Source organism: Sturnus vulgaris, chromosome 7 (assembly GCF_052056855.1).
Source record: "Sturnus vulgaris isolate bStuVul1 chromosome 7, bStuVul1.hap1, whole genome shotgun sequence".
Taxonomy (NCBI): domain Eukaryota; kingdom Metazoa; phylum Chordata; class Aves; order Passeriformes; family Sturnidae; genus Sturnus; species Sturnus vulgaris.
The window spans coordinates 31,355,535-31,376,575 of NC_142249.1; the positions used below are offsets into that span (position 1 = coordinate 31,355,535).

At 41.8% G+C, this 21,041-nt stretch overlaps 1 protein-coding gene across 1 annotated transcript in view; it reads left to right on the forward strand.

The window, feature by feature from the left end:
- PDIA5 (protein disulfide isomerase family A member 5) overlaps positions 1-21,041 on the forward strand; it is a 97,505-nt gene that overhangs the window by 51,320 nt on the left and 25,144 nt on the right. Inside the window, exons 12-14 of the mRNA XM_014871768.2 lie at positions 14,509-14,579; positions 15,882-16,045; positions 18,658-18,788. Of these exons, the coding sequence (XP_014727254.2) occupies positions 14,509-14,579; positions 15,882-16,045; positions 18,658-18,788 (366 nt within the window). The remainder of the gene's footprint in view (positions 1-14,508; positions 14,580-15,881; positions 16,046-18,657; positions 18,789-21,041) is intronic.

Below are 21,041 nucleotides of genomic sequence, written 5' to 3' on the forward strand. Positions count from 1 at the left end.
GAAACATCTATGAAATAGGCTCATAGCACAGGATATACTTCTATGTAACTAAGAATGATCAAGGGGATTTCAGCACTGGCCTGGAATTAGCAAGTACTTAAACTCCTGTGTCACCACACAGCATACATGTGACTTGGAGGTTTTCTGGCACACTGTTGTGGTTTAGCCTCAGCCACAGCTCAGCCCCCCACAGCTGCTCTGTCATGGTGGAATGGGGGAGAGTTTGAAAAGTAAAGCCAAGAAAAGTCATGGGTTTGTGGGATAAAGGTAGTTTAATAAGAAAAGCAAAAGCCATGTACAGGCAAACCAAAACAAGGAATTTGTTCAGTCCTTTGCATTGACTGGCAGGTCTTGACCATTCCCAGGAAAGCAGAGCTTTGTCACACATAATGCTGACTTGGGAAGACAAACTCCATCACTCAAAATGTCCCCCCTCTCCCTCTTCCCCCAGTTCTATATGCTGAGCATGACACCGTGGTCTGGCATATCCCTGTGGTTATTTGGGGTCAGCTGTCCTGATTGTGCCCCTTGACATCTTCATGTGCACTCCCTGCCTCCTGTGGTGGGATGGGGTGAGGAGCAGAAGAGGTCTGAATTCTGTAAGCACTGCTCATCAATGGCTAAAACATCCCTGGGTTATTGACACTGTTCCCAGCACAAATTCAACTCATGGCTCAATACCAGATACTGTGAAGAAAATGAACTCTATCCCAGCCCAAACCATCACACATATGTGTGGAGCTGTTTTACTTGAAGAGAATTATTTCAGTGATGCTATAATTGCATATTCAGATGGCCAATGTATTAATAGAGTGTAGTATGAAAAGATGTGTGGGGTTTTTATCTGCCCCCTGCCTCCAGTGCTGAAAATACAGCTGAACTAAACAGCCCAGGTGATACCTGTGAACTGCACCATTAGGCACTGTGATGGATGTGACTAGTTGGGTCTCCATGCCTGTGGCTACTAATGATCCTCCCTGAGGACCACACTGTAATTATTTACAATCAGTTACACTTACTAGTCCAGTCAAAGATGTGGGAGCATTTTAAATGTTGCCTTGCATAGCTAAGTTCAAGGAAAGCAGCTAGTGTGTTTTAAACACATCAAGAAGGTCTGCAGCATGTGACTTGCACCTCTTGGGATCAGAGACACCATACCTTTTGTGCAGTAATTTATCAAAACCATTAAACAGAAGATGTGCTGCTGCAGGTCGTTGCTGCCTGCCCTGGGCAATGTGGGTGAGTGTGTGTGAGTGGGCAGGATGAGTTCATCCTGCATTCGTTTCACAGGTCACTGGGGACACAGAGCAGGATTTCTAACCTTCTGAAACTCCTTTGTAAAGCCCTTAAGAGGATGTTCAATAAATCTGAATATTTAGCATAGGTAAACAGTGAGGCTCTGAAGGCACTCTCCTCCCCAGCCATCTGTGAAGGGTGTGCAGTGCTGTGCTCCTTACTTAAGTATTTTGCTGAAATTTCATAGTTTCTGGTAGTGAGCTTAGTGTTGTCCTGCATATAATCCAGACTGGAGTCTTGCAGACTTCTGAAGTGTTTTTTCAATGTATTGTTGTACCCAAAAACTGGATTCTTCTGTGCTGTACAAAAGAACAAAAGAAGGGCCCTCTCTCCGAAATGATTTGGTGTTTTTACTTCGATTGATAGTATTTGGTGACATGAGCTAGCAGTTGTATTAGCAGGCCTATTTCTGGGTCTATAACAAAGGATTTATTGCACCAAAGTTATTTCTGTACTATAACATAACTAAAGGCACCTTTGCTGCTTATGATAAGCTTCTGCTAGCAAGGAGGATAAATACTCCATGTCTGTATGTGCTTCTTGATATCTGTGCCTACAGCTGATCGATTTATTTAGATGCCCAAGATGACAGCTGGGTTCTGAATGTCTCTAAATATGGGTTATGCTGCCAGTCAAGTGTTGTTAAATGCTTTAGTGTCATGGGGACTCGCTGGGATTTAAAATGCTCCTGAGTCTCTTGATCATGAAAAAAAGCCCTGTTTGTGTTTTCAGTTTCCTCATCAAACTGTTTGCTGAGTCCAATGCAATTTTAAAAATAATTCTGTCCAAAATATTTGCCAAATTTTTGAGGATTGCAGTCTTTCTGACTCTGTTTTGTTGAAGGAATAAACCCCCTACACATTTATCCTTTCTACATTTTCCTCAGTATTTTTCTCCAAGTCACGTCTCAGTCACAAAATAAACCCAACCAAGTCACCGATAAGTCCATTTAAATGCCACTGAAATGTGTTTAAGGTCTAGGATTGAAATTCAAGTCAACTCAGAAGTGGTTTCTGGAAGTGTCTGCTGTTCACACACAGAAGTTACTTTTCATTATGTTTTGCTAACACAAGTGACACTGCTAACGTTTTAAAGGATACCTGTTCTTGCAGCCTCATGCAGAATAATGCCCTGGTGTCACTGTAAGCTGTAGCCTCCCCCTGTACCTTCAGCAAGCTCAAATCTGAGGAGTCTCTGATGCTGACTGGTGGTTGTAGTCAATCACCCCTGATGTTTGCTTGGGGCTGTTTTGCCCTTTCTCATACCCCATCAGCCAGAGCAAAGGTTGTGGTCCAGTATTGATGCCAGAGGTAACAAATAGAGGAGAAAAAAGTGCTTCCACTTTTAGTGTGCCACTTTTAGTTTGAGTGTGCATTTGCTTTTTAAAGGATTAAACTATTAAAATGTTTTCCTGCAACATTTCTTCCTTGTATGTGACCTTAAATTCAGGTTAAATCTGTGTTCTTTCCAGTCCTCTTCATAGGGCTCCTTCAGAGACTATATAAGCTGATTGCAGGACTTAAGGTTAGAAAAAAATGTCAATATCCTTGTAGGATATTGGAGCCATTGTGGTTTATCCTCCATTGATAAAGAGGGATATAAGGGAAAATGCAGCCTAATAGACCTTTGCTTGCTTCCTCCCAGTGGAAGGGAGTGCAAAAATAAACCTTGAAATTATAAAGTGCACCACAGTTTTCATGTGTTGTTGAAATGTCTATGAAATTCCTTTCCTGTCCTCAGATATTTTCTCTCTCTTTATAAACCAACCCGATAAATGATGCAGTTGCTGCTTTCCAAAGTCAGCTATTCAGCTGTTCAGGTTTTTAATTGCACAGGGAGCGGTTTTATCAATTTGGCTTTGAAAAACAGCTTTTCACACTCTTCACTCCTTCCCTCCTCCCTCCAGTGCATTTAAACCCAAGGTTTTAAGTGACTTGGTGAACTCATTATTAAGAATCCCAGCCAATTAGCCCAGTTCAAGAAGAAGGCCTCGGCTTCTAACCAAATAGTGAATTTGGCTCTCTCCCTGCCAGTGCACCATCACTGGTTTCAGTGGCCTTGTTTTTGTTTCTTACAGCTGCACGTGGTGAGATTGGGATGTAGGAATCCATGGCTCGCTTTAAATATGAAGCAAACTGAACCCAAATCTATTTTATTCAAACTATATTTTGCGACTATAAATAAATAAATCTCCGTTTCAGATCCCCACTGGTTCCTTTTGAAAGCAAGCTATGTTGCTGTGAGCTCTAATTGAGATATCTGTTGGCAACATCAACAGAAAGGCCACAAGTTGAAAAGGCTGAAGAATAATCTACTCTGCAGCCTGAAAAAAATGGCCTTTCTAGCACAGGTCAGCAGTAGCCTAACACTGGCAGCCCATGATAAATAAAGAAATTAAATTATTTTTTAAATAAATAAAGTTTTTCCATGCTAATTCATGATTCAATCAAAGAGTTCTTTTCTTAAATGTCAACCAACGCAGTTGTTCCAGTAGAGGTTAAAGGCTTGTGGGTTATCCAAACATCCAGCAGCACTGAATGTGGATGGAAACATCCTTTAATTTTCATTTGTCCCTGTCATATATGACATTTGTGATTTTCAGAATAAAATGTTGGCTGTGTTCAGTGGCTACATGGAGAGCCTTTGGTATCTGCCTTCAGATGTAGAGCCTCAGGGATAAAGGCAGACAGTGGGTAGCTGGGAAGCTGGTTTTGGTGCACCTGTGCAGGTCTGGATTACTGGGAGGTTGTAGTGTATAAGGCAGGTTGTGCATCTGGAATCTGGTCAAATGCCATGTCCCCATGATGCAGGTGCATGTACTAGCCCATAGGAAGCTACACAAGGTGACATTTATGTGTCAGGGTGCTCAGTCCTGTTCATACCAGACCCTGGGAAAGTGTTCTCGTTTCAGAGTACTTAGAGAAAGCCTTGAAAAAGTGAAACTTTCTGGACTGTTATGTGGGTCAGAGGCAGTGCCTGTCTCTGGTGGGATTTTGCTGGAGCAGTGCAGATGTCAGGGTGGGCTGTTGCAGTGCCAACATCACTGAAATCTGAACTGTTGTGTAAAGGCACTCAGATGATGAATGCTGCTGTTTAAGAGTCTGGACAGATTGTTGAAGAGAAAAGATCTGCTTCAATTTCAGAATCATGTTTCCTGACTCTCTATGTCCCATAGGCTCCTAATTTTAATGTTGCCTTAGTGTATTTTTAATGGGATGTATAATAAAATGCTTCCCTGTACAAGCATAAATTGTGCTCAACTTTCTGTGCATTGTATGCATGTACTTCTCAGCTGAGCATTCCTGGCAGGCTTCTTGACCAGATACATTCTTCATGTAAACCAGTTAGAAATGGGTACATTCCTGGCTTCAGAATCTGCTTCACTGAGATGAGCAAGTCCTGACTGTTGATTTCAGGCAGAAGAGGTCTGGGACACTTAGACCTTGTTCTTTGTTTTTTAAAAGCAAGATGTTACTTGATACTACATATATTTTAATATAACCAAAATTCTTTAGGAGTGTAAGCAGTTCAGTGTAGTGACCTGCCAGTGCAGTGACCTGTCTCATTAAACTGATTACAGAAATTATTTTCACAGAGATTTAATCACACATTAAAGCAGAAGTTCTTGGAAATGCAGCAAACCAGGAAAATGAAGGCCTTCACATGGATTTTCCTTTTAATGACAATACCACTCATGTTTCTCAAGGATCTAAAAAAAAAAAAATCAATATGGGTTTTTAGAGGTACTTAATAGGAATGTGAAGAGTATAAGAATCCTGATAATTATCTTGTGCAGTAAAACTTGATAGGATATGTAATGAAAGGGGTGAACACAGTAATGACTGATACCATTGTCTCTTTTTTGTCAGTCTTCTGATACTGGAGCACACAGTTTGTATGGGATTATTGTCTCTTTGAAGCAGTGTGTGCTCGTTAAGCAGGGTATGGTCATAAAAAAGGATGATCCAGTGATAAAAGCAATAGCCTTGGCCTGGAGATGTAGAAGTTTAGTTCTTTGCCTTGCTTTGATTTGTACAACCCAAGTCACTAAATATTTGTCTCGGTTTCCAACCTGTGAAGTGAAGATAACATTTCACCTTGCATGGCAGTTTTATCTAGCAAGCCATGGCCAGACTGCAAGCTGCTCCAGCATTGCAGGAATTGAGATTGAAGGCATATGAGCACTGCAAAGTCTTGATTAACATGAAGAAAGCAGGATTTTGCCTTTGGTGTTCCCTGGCTTGTGGTAAACATCAGTTTTTCGGCCCCCAAGTTTAGGAAACCCCATCTGCCACTGGGTGAGCACAGAGCTCAGACAAGATTATCATGGCTGAAGCTGATGAATCACAACCTGGTTACTGCTCATGCCAGGACTAAAAGGGAGGAGCCTTGACTTGCTCTGGTTCCATGTCACAACAGGGAGAGTGGCAAACTTGGGGTGTTTTGGGCTCCTCTCCTTTTGGGCTGGATCTTGACTTGCTCTATGGCACGAGTCTGTTCTGGGGACACAGTGGGTACATTGAATGACTTAACTTCATAGCAGTTGTGGGTGTTGAGCAGAATGCAGGGTAGAAATAAAGGAAGAAGGAAAGGAGACAAAACGTGGATATTTGGGGGTTGTGAAATTTGGGAGGTTTGTTCAAAATGCATTGCTGTATGCTCACCTCCAATTGGGAGCAATTACTTTCCCTATTAAAGAAGACATTTGCAAAGGCTATACTAATCAGAAAAAAAGCTTCATGTGAATGTGTGGCAGGTGGTGTGAAGGGAACATTAGTTTCTTTGGGGATTTGCTGCCTCATTTCTCACATTACTATTGCCTTCCCTCTCTCCTAACGAGTCCTTACCAAGTGACTCAGCCTGTCACATAGGAGTAGCTCTGGAGCACCAAGGAGCAGCTGAGAGGTGACAGCTGAAGAGACACTGGCCTCATTCTCTGGATATTTGTTGTAGGTTATTTAGGTGTTCAGAGGGGTCTTTTAGAGGACTTAGGTAATATTAGCTGTTAAAAATCCACATTTGAGTGTGTGAATTGGGTGAGTGTCCTCCTGGCAAGCTTGGCCCTAGTGTACATATAAGCCCTTAATGCTCTTGTGGTGAGTTCTGATAGGAGTGAAGCACAACTTATTTTTATAGGTTTACTTTGCTTGTCTCTAATGATGGGGTAACAGTAGGAATTAGCTTTAAGAATTAGACTCCAGGTTTATTAGTTCTAAAATAAATTAATTTCCTTGCTTGGATAAGCTCAATATACTGTGCAGGGCTCTCGTTTTGAAAGTGCCTTACAGTACTTCTGCTACTTGAGTCATTGCCAGTGGAGTTTTCATTGTCAGGTTTATCTTCCTAAATACTTTATGGCTTCAACTTTTATTCTGTGAAAGGTAGAGAACTTATGTAAAGGGCAAATAGTGAACAGAGACACCTAGAGTGAAAGATTGCTTGCCTGCCTGTCTGCTCCTTGTGCCCTTTCAGGTGGTGAGTTGGCAAGTGATGCCATTTTTCTGAGTTACTAATAAATGAATCCATTGCTTGGACACTGAGGCATTGTGCTGATGGTGGAGCTGTGTCTTCTGGGGTCCTGACTGCTTGTGGTTGGCAGCTGTGCCAGCACACTTCTCCTAAATAGGTGAATAGATCTCAGCTGGTAGCCACTTCTGCTGTGACTTTGGACAAAAACTTTGCATTGTGCATAGTACCTCTTCTTGAGACTTGACTTCTCCAAATATCATCACAGTAATATTCAATGTCATCATTCCTTTTAACCCCCTGCCCCATGAGCTTGAGTTTATTGGGATGTACCTTTCTTAGGAAGGTCTCTTTGTGTGGCATCCGTTTTGCTGATGTCTTACACAAATTGTATCCTAAGAAATAATTTGCAGGTTACACTGTTTCTGTGAACTGAACATTCAAAGCACTTTCATCTCACCTGCGTTCTCTGTCATTTTCATTGCTAAATCCAAAGCATAAAGTCTTTCATAGTGGGGTAAGACAGTGTGAGAGAAAGCAGTGCAACTTCTCTTCCCTCCTCAAGGTAAAATGTTGTTGTTCACCTGGCAATGGAGAAGGGGGGGAATCTTTTTTGGATGTGAAATAATTCTGGCTTAATTGAGACGGAAACTTTCTGCTGGTATTTTTCATAAACTCGCAACAATTTCACCTTAAGGCAACCATGCTGTTGTCTCACATTTCAATAGGGGAAGATTAATTTTCAACACCTACTCAGGGCCATGTTCCTCAGAGCTGGTGTAGGAAGTGTAATTCGTATCTCCCAATGCCAGCTGATCCACCTTTCTTCACTTCTTTTCCCTCCCAAGAGGGATGGTAGGAGGCACCATCATCTCCCAACACTGATTTCTATCAGCTGCAGCACAGTCTTGAGTGAGAGTCTATATACCTGCAGCTTTGGTATATACATGCATGTAATCTCCAATAGCTGGAAGCTGAAACCATCTTTGGATTGAAAATAAGGAACCATGTGATTTTTGGTTTTAGTTTATTTTACCTAAAGATGATGATTAACCTTGAAGTTGTTCCTGGATGTGTGCTGGAGTCTGTGTTGTGCAGATGGGGTATATTTTTTCAAAGGCTGCTTTCAGAAGTCCAGCTCAGCCACAGCCCCCTGTGAGCTCAGAAGCAGAGGGCACACACAGAGGGCAAGATAAAACAGAGATCTCTCTCCCTGCCTGACTCCCAGGAATCCCTGGGAAGCAGCAGCCTCTGGCTGATGTTAGCCTTAGAGAATATTCACCCTTTTCCCTGAGCCTGAGCCAGATATGCTCCAGTGTGACCAGAAATAAAGGCAGAAGCGTGTGTTGTGCAGTTCACCAGAGCTGCTGTCTTTTAAATCCCATGGAGGCAGCCTGCAGGACTTGCTCCATGTTTGCCCTCCTGTGCTGAGCCTTCCCCTGCCAAGGGCTGTTGCTGGCTAAAGGTGGCCAGAGCTGTGAATAGGCATGGATGCAGACAGCATTCCTGGAGGATACGTTCAGTTACGCTCACTTCCCAGTTTGATCTGATTTATGAAATGCATCAGACTATATTTTTTTAAAATAAGTAAATAGTTTTAACTCATACTACTACTGTCTGAAACTTGTTTTGACTCTTCTCTTGCACAGTTTCAGTGATACTGGGAGGGAATAAATTATGCCACCGTTGAAAAGACAAGATGGTGTCTGGGTTTGGGTCACTACCACCTCAGCAAGTCACACAGACAGGAGAAAGAGTGACCACTTTGTAATGATTTTGTGCCCCAACACACAACTTCACACTGAAGGGCTCCTGGAAACAGGCAGAGACTTTCTTCTGTGTGCCCATGCTGGGATTGGATTTGCACAGCTCATTGCACGCACAGATTGCCTTCACTCTGAGTTCCTGGGGATGGCAGTGAGGTGGTGATAATGGCAGGGCCGGGTCGCTGCAGAGCTCTGGGATGAGCAGTGCAGCCCACGCAGCCGCGGCCACGACTGCAATAATCCAAACTGCCTAAGTGTTTTCCTTCTAATTCTCTTGTATTTCTAGTTCCTCAGAGTGACCTTTTCCAGACTGACCTTTGGTAGGCTTTGTCTTTTGTAAAGCCATAAAGCTGTTTGCTTGTCACTGATCTCTAAGCAATGTAATGCCTGGTGGAATCAAACCTGCTTTTAAAAATGCTGCATTAGGAGTGGAGTCTGGATTTGTGTATGTGTGCACACATTTCTAGCTGTTGGAAATTTGAATTCAGTATCATGTTAAAGATGTTGAAGATGTGCCTCTTACAAGAGAGAATCGTCTTGAAATGTCATTAAGTATCTGGAATTTTACCTGGATGTGCAGTGCTGCTGATGAGAAGATGAATGGTTTGGTGGGAGTAAGTACCCAAAGGGAAAAGATTGTGCAAAATTCTTTGAGCTCTTGATCCTTACTAAGGTGATGCCATTTTTTTGTTTTGTTTTGCTTTTTGTTTTGTTTAGGAGGATTTTTATGCATGGAGATCATGCCATGGACTGACTGCTCTGACCATTGTGGCTATTAAGTGAACATGCAACCAACATGATTGCAAAATCATACCTGTGATTACGGGGAGAAACAGTTGCTTTTGTCATCCTCCCTCCCTGCCAAATTTGTGGATGATTTTCCATGAGATGTCTGCAATGCAGATGACTAAATTATGCAAGGGAGTCTGCAGCTGTTGTAGTTTATGCTCTCCTACACCGGTGAAGGAACTGTAAACTGCTTCATGTCAGACCTGAGAGATCCTCCTTTACGTGATGCAATTAAGTCTTTGCGTGTTACAGACTTCTGTGGTAGAAGAGAATATATTTGTGTTCTTGCATGGGTGATAAGAGGGCTGGAATTTGAGTGTCCTTGCTGTGGCTGCAAGCACTGTGTCTCCCCTGCTCCATGTAAATACTCCTGTTTTTATATCAAGGGATGCCAGTTCAAAGTTAACAATGTTAACTTGTAAGAACTGGCTATTCTGTTGTTCTCAGAGATCACTGCTCCTCTGGGATTAAGAACAGAGAAACCTATGATGTTATCCCCAGGTGTTAAATGTTTAGAGAGTGAAGGTGCATCTGAATTTTTTTATTCACTTTTTTTTTTCTTGTCTTGAAGTTGTCTGTAAATCTACGAGAGTATTCTGAACTGCCAGTGGCCCACTTACTGAAAGCAGGACATGTTTTGTGCTTCAAATTCATTTTCTCATCAGGCTAATGGAGATATTTTTGGTATGCAGCTATAGATGGGTATAGAGCTGGCATGATACAATAAATAGCTGGTACATGATAACAGTATTCGAGCAGTCTGTTGATGACAGAAATGTAATGATTCTTTAAAACCTTTATTTGCAATTTAGTTTACCTCTGGGGTTCTTGATGTCAGAAATTGCTTCTTCACAATTGCCTGGGTGTTGTCTTTTATCTCTTGCTTGTCACGCAACACTTCAGATCCTCAGACAATGTTGTCTTGAAATGAGAGGACATGGCCAAAAGCATGGCGTTTATTTATATAGTCATAATAACCTGAAAGAAGCAAACAGTGAATGACAGAGAGAAACAGAATTTATATTCTTGACACATCACTAAGGATATGCAGGACCTTAGCTGCAGCTGCTTGACTGGTTTTTCTGTCTGTAAAATTTAGTTTTAACAGTAGAAGTACTTATATTAGTTCATTTCTGAAAAGGTTTGAAGCAACTGTGTTGTAAGTCTTTGCCATGGTGCCAAACAGGCTGCTATAAACAAATACAGATATTTCCTTGGAAAAAGAGTTGCTTGGTACGTTTATTAGGCTTTCCTTTGTCCATGTCCTGCCCACCCTTTCACTTCAGCAGTGCTCTGTCCACACTTGGCCTTTGCCTCTACATTTGCATATGGTTACACTCTGCAGAGGACAGAGTGCTGAGCATGTCTTGTCCTCTGCCCTGCAGGGGGATCCTGGAGGGAGGTGACTTGTCTGCACCAAAGGGACATGGAGACCTTTGATCACCGTGTCTGGGGGTGCAGCTGAGCTCAGCTATGTGACAGTGACTGCACCAAAGGAAAGAGCTGCTTATCTGCCCATCTGCACAGTGCAAATGGGAAGATTGATTATAAATAAACTGGGAAAGCAGAATTCTTGCTTCATTTAGACATCTGTTTTAGAAATGGTTAGCAAGGGTGCGTACCAGATGTCCTAGCACTGATTGTTGTAAGTTTTGACTTCTTTTCCTTGTCTTGTAACACTTCCTTTTTGCTTATCTGTGTGCTCTTTCAATCTGAGCTTTGGCCCTGGCTGCCTGGAGCTCCTTTTGTTCAAGAAGAGCAAAATGGGGTGTGAGAGGTCAGAGGAGCTGTCCTGAACTGGTGAGCAGAACCAGGCACTGAACCTGGACTGGTTTCTGCTGCCGGATGGAGAGTAACTCTTGTCCCTCCAGAGCAGCTGCTTGTCTGCTGCAAGAAAAGACTGAGGCTGTGGGAGTCCTATTGGATAGACACCTACAAACCCTTGGGTGTTGCCACCAGCCATGACCCCCAGAGTCTCAGAGGATGGCAGTGCTTGGAGTAGGCACAGGACAGGACATCCTTGTGTTGTCTGCAGCCTTTCTTCTCTCCTGGGATCGAATGAGTCACTTCCCTTGCTTAGTCTTTTAATGTCAGTAAACGCTTGACAGTGCATCTTGTAGAAGCACGTCTGTCACAGATGCCCACTGCAGACCTGTGGGCTCCTTCCATTGTCCCAGCAGCACACAGGAGCATCTGGGCTCAGCGCCTGTAGGGTTGTTATTATTTTCTCCACTCATTTTATGAACAGAAAGCATCTAAAACTAGAGGAGCTTAGCACAGAGGGATGAAGCTACCACTGAACAACCTAATGTAGCAATCAAAGGAGAGGCAGTGACCTTGGAATTCATTTAAATAACTTTCCATTGGTGTCAAAAATTTAATGGCAATCTTCATAGGATAACTCAAAGATAGAATAAATAATAAAAAGATAGATTAATTGATTTGCAGTTTGTAGGTCTGACTTGTAATTTGTATCTCCCCTTTTCTACAGTGGTAGGTGAAAGCAGGCTGTAGCTCACAATAGCAAAATTCTCATGAAGACAGCCAGAAAAGCATCGTTTATTGTGGGAGAAGCTTTTAAAATTTGTTGTCCCTCTCTCGGGTTCAGTTTAATGTTGTGACTTTTTTCCAGGCTGATACATCATGCTGTCCTCTGTCAGGGGTAGAACAAGCATTCATGATAAAGATTTGAACACTTCAGTTTCCATTTAAGTGCCTTTTAAAGATCTGATGTTGCTTCCCTTTATTTTAAGCCTGAGTGAGTTAGCTTTGTGGCAGTCAGTAGTGCTGTGTCTGTGTGATGTTCATGAAAGAACTTGAAACAGTGACATTTCATGGTCTGGATATCTTGATGCAAAATATTACTTACATGAATTTCAGATGCTTGGGATATTTTTTCATTTCCTGGACAAAATGTGCCTGCATTATTGGTTTGGATTTTTTCCCCTCTGCATAGCTTTGTGAAAACTCTGGTTCTTTAATGCCTTTGGTTGATCAGATCTAATTAATGATTGTAATATAATTGGAATATAGTGTAGATTATGTGGATACTGTAGCTAGAGCACAGTATGAACCTTACTGTGGCTGAGGGACACACTGTGTAAAGCCCACCAAGGTGAAGTTAGCCTTGCAGAAAATCATTGTTTGTACAAATTTAAGCTACCTAATTCAGACAGTTTCCCAGGTATCTGAACTGGGAGTTGAGATGCTTTTTGGTTAAAAGTGAGGAAGAGCACAAAATGAAGTTCCCTGCTCCTAAAAGGAGAAATAAATCAACTTGGGCAGGTGTCAGAGGGATCTGTCAGCCCCTTACACAAAGCCATATGCCTGCAAGTTTTCTGTGGGTGGCAAATAAATCATTTTGCCAGCCTCTTTTGTGCTTTTAACCAAGATAAGTAGTGCTGAGACAGTAACTCTTCCTCAGCCTGTCCCAGCTTTTTCCTGAATTCACCTGTGAAGATGTCACATCAGGCTCCCAGCATTCTCACACCATGGTGTAAGATTAAGGCAAAGCTTCACCAGCTGAGCTCCCCTTGTTCTGCTGCTCCTACCACATTATTGTCTTTTGCCTAAAAGAATAGCATGGGGCTCTTTAGTGCTGTGGTCTCTGTGCAGATGACTAAGTGATATGGACTGTAGCTGGTGTTTGAACAGGAGCTGGTCTGAGATCAACTGCTTTGGTATTTGCTGTAATTCTTAGGTGGGATTTGCAGTTATTGCTCAAATGTGTTCACCCTGTTCTATAAACGTGCCCTGCAAGTGTTCCATGATGTGCTGTGGTGGCTGAAACTCTGCTCTGGTGAAGTTACTTACACCTGGATGTCTTACTGCTTCTTGACTGCAAACACTTTGACTTGTGCTATAGAAAACATGCTTGTCTGGTTGAGTTCAGGCCTAGGTTTGTGTCTGCTGGCTTCAGCAGTCATCCCATTAGAGGGAAACAAAGCAGCACTGAGGTTCAGAGTCTTTGGTTTATTTTCTTTTGGACAATGGTGTAAAAATAGCCCCAGCCCTGTTAACCGAACACCTCAGAGTCAGCTTTTGCTGGCATGCATTGAAACACATTTCTAGCTGTATCTTCTGATAAAACTTTCAAAAGCTCAGCAAAGTCTGGGCTTTCAAGTGCCCATTCCAACAATAACAGCTCAGGAAAGCCAGCTGGCTGCTGCTGCAGACAAGAGGGAGAGGTGCAGCGAGGGCAGCGCTGGGGCAGTGCCAGCGCCCTGTCCCCACTGCCTGCACCTCCAGCCACACCTGACCTCCCCGTGCTGGGTGTTCATCCCAGCACCCATCCCTGTGCACTGTCCCCGAGGGGCTGCTCTTGTGCCAGTCCCCTGGGGACAGGGAAGGGGCTGGCATCGAGGCCCAGCATCCCACTGAAGGTGCCAAAGTGTGACTTTGCATCGCGGTAGGACCCTCACCTGGGCCTGAAAGTTCAGCCTGCCTGCAAGCAACTGCACCAGCTGAAAGCAGTTTAATTTACACCCAAATAATTTATTCTAAGTCTGCTTTTCTCGCTCATGCATTCATTTTACTTTATTGTAATGTCAGCACTTAGCAGTGAAGTAATGGCAGATCTCTGGAGAACTTCGCACAAGCAAGAAAGCACCATTATCTTGGTTTTACAGATCCTGCTTATGTTGGGAACATATGTGGTGGTGTAATTACACTGATGTGATTAAATCAGTGCAAATCCTTGCCATGGGGACGTGCTGCGCCACTGTAAAGCGGGGCTTATTATCAGTGCAGTTGAATTCAAATTATATTACTCTATGAAGCTGTGCTAGTGTAAGCCTCCACTGAAAGTCACGAAGTCACGTGAGGAACTGTGTTGTTTCTTTTTAAAGCAGACAAAGATTTGGAAACTGAAATGGGTGAGGTTTTGCCTTGCCCAAGAGCACGCTCGAAGCAATGGGCTTGACAAGTGTTTATAGTACTTTTTGTAAGGAAAGAGGTGTGGGTATGAGAGTGGGAGTATATTATTATCATTAATAGATTACATTCTTTGTTTGAACTATCGTGACCATTTTGGAAAAAGTTCTATATCATAATAAGGCTTTACAAATAACTAAAATGCATACAAAATTCTATTAAATATTTACCACATGGTTTTGGATTTTGATAATGGCTGGATGGGTCAATAAATGGCCATAGTGTATACAACTTAATTGTATTTTTTCTTTTTTGGCAGGGTGTGGGCACTGTAAGAAAATGAAGCCAGAATATGAGAAGGCTGCAGAGTTTCTCCATGTAACCAGTGATGTAAGCTAATTTCCTTTATTATATCCTTCAAATAATCAGTAATAAATAACTAGAGTAATAAAAGTGACTTTTCTCCCTACAACAAATTCAGCTGTTCTCATCCTCCCACAGGACCCTTCAAAATGCGCTTCCAAAGTACAGTCTCATCGCTAATGCATGAGCCCTGCCAAAGTCTGAGAAAGAACATTCTGTCTTGAAGGAAAACAAAATCAAAAAATGTTTATGTATTCTGCTGTAGGCCTTATACACAACGTGATCAAATCCAAAAATGGATTTTTCTTCCCCTTACTTAAAGGCATTGTATGTGAAGAAAGATGGGCTTTTATTTATGAATTAGATTTGGAAAAAAACAAAAGGGGTTGATCCCTGTTTCAAATACCCTGTTTTTAATGGTTGCACCACTCCATTAGCTTCATCATAAGTGCTCCATCAGCATGGCTGGAAAAGAGAGATCCAATAATACAAGTATTAGTGTTATTGATTCAGTCTCATGCTGTGTATGCCATGCAGGAGGAGAAGTAGAATTGGTCTCCCCCATACTTTAAGCATCTTCTGTGGAGACATCTAGAGATCTTTTATTGCTGTTGGAGAGGGAGGAGATGAGAAAAACAAAGATCCAATGAATCATACTCTACAAATGGCTATTCTTCTGTGTCTCTAAAGGTGGTTCAGGAAAAGATCCCCACAAGTTGGGGAAAGATGAATTTGCCTTAAAGTAAACTTATCTTTAGCAATGCTTGTTTCTTCTGGGAGAAACAGGGATTTGTGGGAGGAAATGCAATTTTTGGGAATGGATCTTAAGCATTATAAAGTGAGTTATATAAAGAGAATCCATCAGAAATGGGAGAGTAGCAGGTAAGACTCTGGTAGCATTTAGTCCAGCCCTTTCTGGTTTTGCATCAGTCCTCTGTGGCTTTCTGTATGTCTGTGCACAAAATCACAGAATTAATCAGGTTGGAAAAGACCACTGAAATCAAGTCATGCCCATGACCAAGCACCACCTTGTCAACCAGCCCAGGGCACCAAGTGCCACACCCAGTCTTTCCTTAAACACCTCCAGGGATGGTGACTCCACCATCTCCCCAGGCAGCCTATTCCAAAGTCTAATCAGCTTTTATGTGGAAAAAAATTCTTACTCACGTCCAACCTAACCCTCACGTGGAACAGCTTAAGACTATGTCCTCTTGTCCTAGAGGCAGCAAAGGTGCCTAGACCATGAGTGATTGCCCCTAAGCCCAGTGTGTCGTGCTGAAGGGATGTGCATGTGTGGCTGGGATTTACAGGAGGCAATCTCTGTTTCAGAGTCCGGGTGTCCTTGCAGCAGTCGATGCTACTGTCAACAAGGCACTGGCAGAGAGATACCACATCTCAGGGTTTCCTACTTTGAAGTATTTTAAGGATGGAGAGGAGAAATACACTCTGCCACACCTCAGAACAAAGAAGAAGATCATTGACTGGCTGCAAAAGTAAGTTTTGAGAGGTTTAAGATAGTATTTGGTTTCCTGGTTAGTGACTCCTGCAGATGGCTTTGATGAGGAACTAAATGGAGCTTTAACACTGCCTAAATCCCTTGCTAACGAAATTACACTGAATTCCAGTATTCAAACTCACAGAAACATGTATGTTAATTATGGTTTCTAATACATCAAATCCTTTATTTGCTGTGGGATTTTTCATAGCTGCCCCAGTATTTCTTTCCCAAAATAAATATTTTTCAAACATACCTTAAGCCTTTCCCTGGAGAAGGAATAGCAATGGCTCTGAAAAATAAACAGAACATTTATTTTTCACTCTTTATACAAAGCGGCAGATCTCAGTGTTAGTAACTGAATTTCTACAGTTTTCTCTTTCCAACATTTCAGAGCCAATGCCTAGAATTCCACCCACGTGGGGCTGAAGGAAAGCCAGCAAGACTAACAAAACCAGCACCTCTGAGTGCACTAAGTAACTTTTCTTGGATGGTGTGCCGAAATATTCAGAATTAAGTTTGCTATGAAAATTATGACAGTAATTCCATTTCAAATTAAATTGCTGGTACAATTGTCTCTTTAAGTATGCATTATGTATGCATGTATGTAAAAGTATGCATATATATATATATATATAAAATATGCATTTTCTTTAGGTACTGTAAGCCTAATGTATTTTCTGCATTAGTCAAGGGGAAGAAAACCTGCCAGAGTTTTGTGACTATTTTAATCATTTAACTATTACATGCTGTTGGCATGAGGAATGTAATCTTTATTTTCACCTCTTATTTGGTGGGGGAGGATATTGTATGTGGTTTTTTGGTCTTCTTCTCTTCTCTTCTCTTCTCTTCTCTTCTCTTCTCTTCTCTTCTCTTCTCTTCTCTGACTGCTTCAAAGCAGGTAATAGATATGGTCTGTCAGTATTGTTGTAGCATATTGAGGAGCTTTATCCCTATTTTACTTTTAGACATGGTACTCCCTTGGCCTCCTGCCCACTCAAGCTCCAGGCTGCTGTATCTGTGTTGTATATGAAGTCATTGTCCTCATTTCACTGCTTTGCTCAAGTCCTTTGAGCACTGTGTAATTTGTAGTGAGGTAAACAGTTCAGGCTGATGCAGCCTGTACATACTGGTAGGTGAATAAGCAATGAGGAGCAGGGAAGTGGTGTTAATTCTTCTGGATCTTGCTGTGACTCTTGAAGACTTTTGTCTGCAGCCTCAGTTAGTCAGCAATGCAGGTGAAGCCCAGACAACTTGTCTCCTGCTCTTGGCTCCTGGATGTTCTCCCAGCTAGAGATGCAGCAGAGTAACATCCTTGTTTTCTGATCAGGATAGAATTGACACAGCTGCACTGAAGCTGCTGGAAATAGGGCTGCATCTGGGGTGCAGGCTGGTGATAAAAGTACAGCTTGTGGAGAAACATCTCAATGGGTGGTTGCAGCCATGTGGGTTTTGGCTGTGGTTCCTCTCTGGTGATTGTGGTGCCCATTAGGTTGTTACCACTTGCTGGGTTGCTTATTCCAGGTCAGCATGGAAAAGCCTGTGTGAGAGTAAGTCACACCTCTGTAACTGTAATCAGTGATAGCTCACAATAACTGTGTTCATGGAGGGATTCAGCTAAAGGACACACTGTGTAACTCTTCTAACTCTTCCTCTGAAACACATCTAAGTCTCTCTAAAAACTGGAAAATCAGTAATGGTGGAAATGCAAAGAATGTCCACCAAGTGACCTTGAGAAAGACTTTAAAAATTGAGTTTTTCTCCACTTGGTTTTTATGTACCTGATACAACTTAAAATGGTGTCATTCAAAGTGTCAGGAAAGTCTGAAAAGCTAATTTATTACCAAGGCGACATATGAAGGTCTTTATACTGTGGCACCATTCTAATGATTTTATGTAAGTAATCACTGTTTAAGATACAGCAGGAATGAATTTAATGAGTCTGAGAGAGGTCTGTGAGCTAGTGAATAGCAGAATTTTTGTTAGAGGCACTCTAGGTGTGCGGGATTGCTCTGATCTAGCCAGTATGTGCAGTCATAATTGAAACCTGACATTCTCGTTACCAAAGTAAAATATCCCAGTTCAGTCACCCCCAATATTCCAAGTGGAACAATGCTGATTTTTGCATCCTGGCTTTAATATCTGAATTCTAGAGAAGGTCACGAAATTCTTTTCAGAAGTTTGCATGATAGTGATAAAGAGTACAAAAAGGATGTTTGAATGGAAGATGCTGTTCTATATCAGTTGCCTTTTGATTCCACCTGCTTGCTGTTCTTCTCAGTTCATGCCTGTGGATGATACAGTGGTATGTATCAATATTTTTTCCACCCAGATGCTGGATGCAATGTAGGAAGTCTTTATGAAACATTTCTACTCATATGCCTGAGTGCAGTCACTTAAATTATATTTTTATTGAGTTCCAGAAATTAGCCTGCATCTTTTTTGCCGTTACCTGGTGTTGGAAATATTGAGTATGTCTTTCTACTGCACAGACACCCTGAAGGATTTTTCTTATCAGTTTCCTCATGCTAATTATGACCAGGACGATGCTGTCCCTTTATCTGCTTCCAGAAACATTTTCAAACCAATTTCATTGCCTTTCTTTTCTAGTCCTGAAGCACCACCTCCACCTGAGCCTGCATGGGAAGAAAAACAGACCAGTGTTATCCACCTTGCTGGAGAAGACTTCAGGGAGTCCTTGAAGAAGAAGAAGCACACCCTTGTCATGTTCTATGCACCATGTGAGTAAAGAACCTCTCTCAGAGGATGGGTTTTATAAGCCCTACATTTACTATGAAATCCGGAATTAATTCCCTCGCTGTCCCCAGACTTTTCAGGGTAAAGAGCTGATTCTGAATGTAAGTGCATGGGAGAATCATTGGCACTATCATTTGTGTCTTTATAAATGGAAACAAAACAGTATATAATGGTTATATTATTTAATGCAGACACCAAAGCAGGCAGCAATACAAAAACACAGCAGATTTATTTTTCCTCTGCTGCATTTTATGATCTATATAACAAAATGTGATCCTTTATAGTAGCACAGTGGACATGTAGAGCCTGATTCATTAGTGCAGCACTTCAGTAATGAAATCAATACAGTAGTGTAGAGGAATCAGTCCATGAGGTAGAGACCAAATTCTGATGGAATAAATTTTGTCTGTAATAAATCTGCATTTAAGTCTCCACTGGGACTAGGGGCATAGCTTCCTCCTCCTAGATTGTTTTGCATGGATCACATAATCACTTTGTTTTTGAAGCTCCTGAGAATATTTCTAGAGAAGTTTAGAATCAGGCCTTTTATAAGTAAGGTGAATGAGAGGGACCTTTTCAGTTTTCCTGTGCTGTCCCAGAGACAGGCAGACTAGGTACAAGTTCTTAACTTTTGAGGGGTTTATCAAAAGAAGAAGATAATCCAGGCATTTAATATTAGATACTATTAATGTGCCTTTATGGCACTATGACTCAGCCCCTCCCAGGTGCAAAACAATTTCTTCCAAATCACATGGCCAGCAATTAATGGATAACCTTCAGATAAACAGTTACTAACTTCTCATTAAATCTTCACATTAAATCAAATGTATTTTCCATAAAGAGAGAAAAAGGTCCTTAATGTTTAATCAGGCAGCCCCTTATTTTGCTTTTCTGCTAGAGAATTAAACATGAAAGCTTTGAGGCTCATATGAAGGGATGTGGGAGAAGGCAGGGGTGCAATTCAGGAGGGAGATTTCTGGAAGGTTGTAAAATGAAATGGAAGGGCCCGTAATCCCTTCTCCAGTCCAGTTCCCACCACCTATTGACTAAAAATTGCCCATGTGCCAGGAATTTCTGATTCATGGACCTCAGCTAGTTAAGAGGAAATTGTAATTTTAAAATCAAATGATTGCACATGAAATGGTCAGATTTAGGAAGCACGAGGGAACTTGCCTGATGGGCTAATTTTTTGCCGTTTTGACTTCCACCCTTACAGAACGGATGAGTAAAGATCAGCCTGGCCCTTTCTGTATGAGCAGGCTGTAAAAGCAAGGCTTGCATGATGTAAAACTGTTGGGTCCTTTGAGGCTGCACTTCAGACACATTTTTGCACAGTTTTTGACACAGTGCTGCATGAGACCACCTATACACAGGACAGAGAGGTGTGAACAGGAGCCCTGCCTGGCCTTCCCGTGACTCCTGACAGCAGTGCTGCTGTGGTGTCAGTACGTGTGTCACACACAGTTTCTGATTTGTCAGATTTGTTCTCTCTAAATGTGAAAGTGTCTATGAGCAAAGCACAAAGCAGGCACACACAGGGATTGCAACGAGCCTGCACTTTGTTGGGTGCAGGGGAAAGTACCAGATGAGTATTTTAAATCTATGTTTTCTATGAAATAAACATTAATGCAGTAGAATAATTACAATCACTATATTTTTTTAGCTTTGTGCAGTGATAATGTGCTTCCTGATATACTTGATAGATTAGCTTTTGCTTACCATCTTCTTAATCTTGAGACCTCTTGGAGCTTATGTTGCCAATTAATCTTAGCTTACTTATTTTAGTGCAGTAGGAGCACTGCTAAAATTTCAAGGTTCCACTACCTCAGATAATTTTTTTTTCTATTCAAATCCACATCTTGGGTCAGAGCAGACTCACAGTATGCTACTCCATTCACTTGTGACTCTGTGGCAGTATTTGTTACACTTACACATATGCTGAGATATTTTAGGATTGGGGGGGTGTGTATACATGCATATAAAAAGTATGTTTATATATAAATATTTATGCTAAGAAATGTATCTCTCATCTGTCATTAGAATTTAAAGCAGAAAGTTGAGTATTCTGACCTTTGTCAAGCTTTCAGCTAGAGTGACAAACCTTTGGGCAAAGGCCACAGATATATATCTTAGATGCAAATTAAAATGAGATCTGGCTTTTCTGTGGCAGCGTCCATTCCAAATTACTTAATATGTAAAGGAGAGCCACCAATCTGCTGCTGTGGTGATAACTCAGG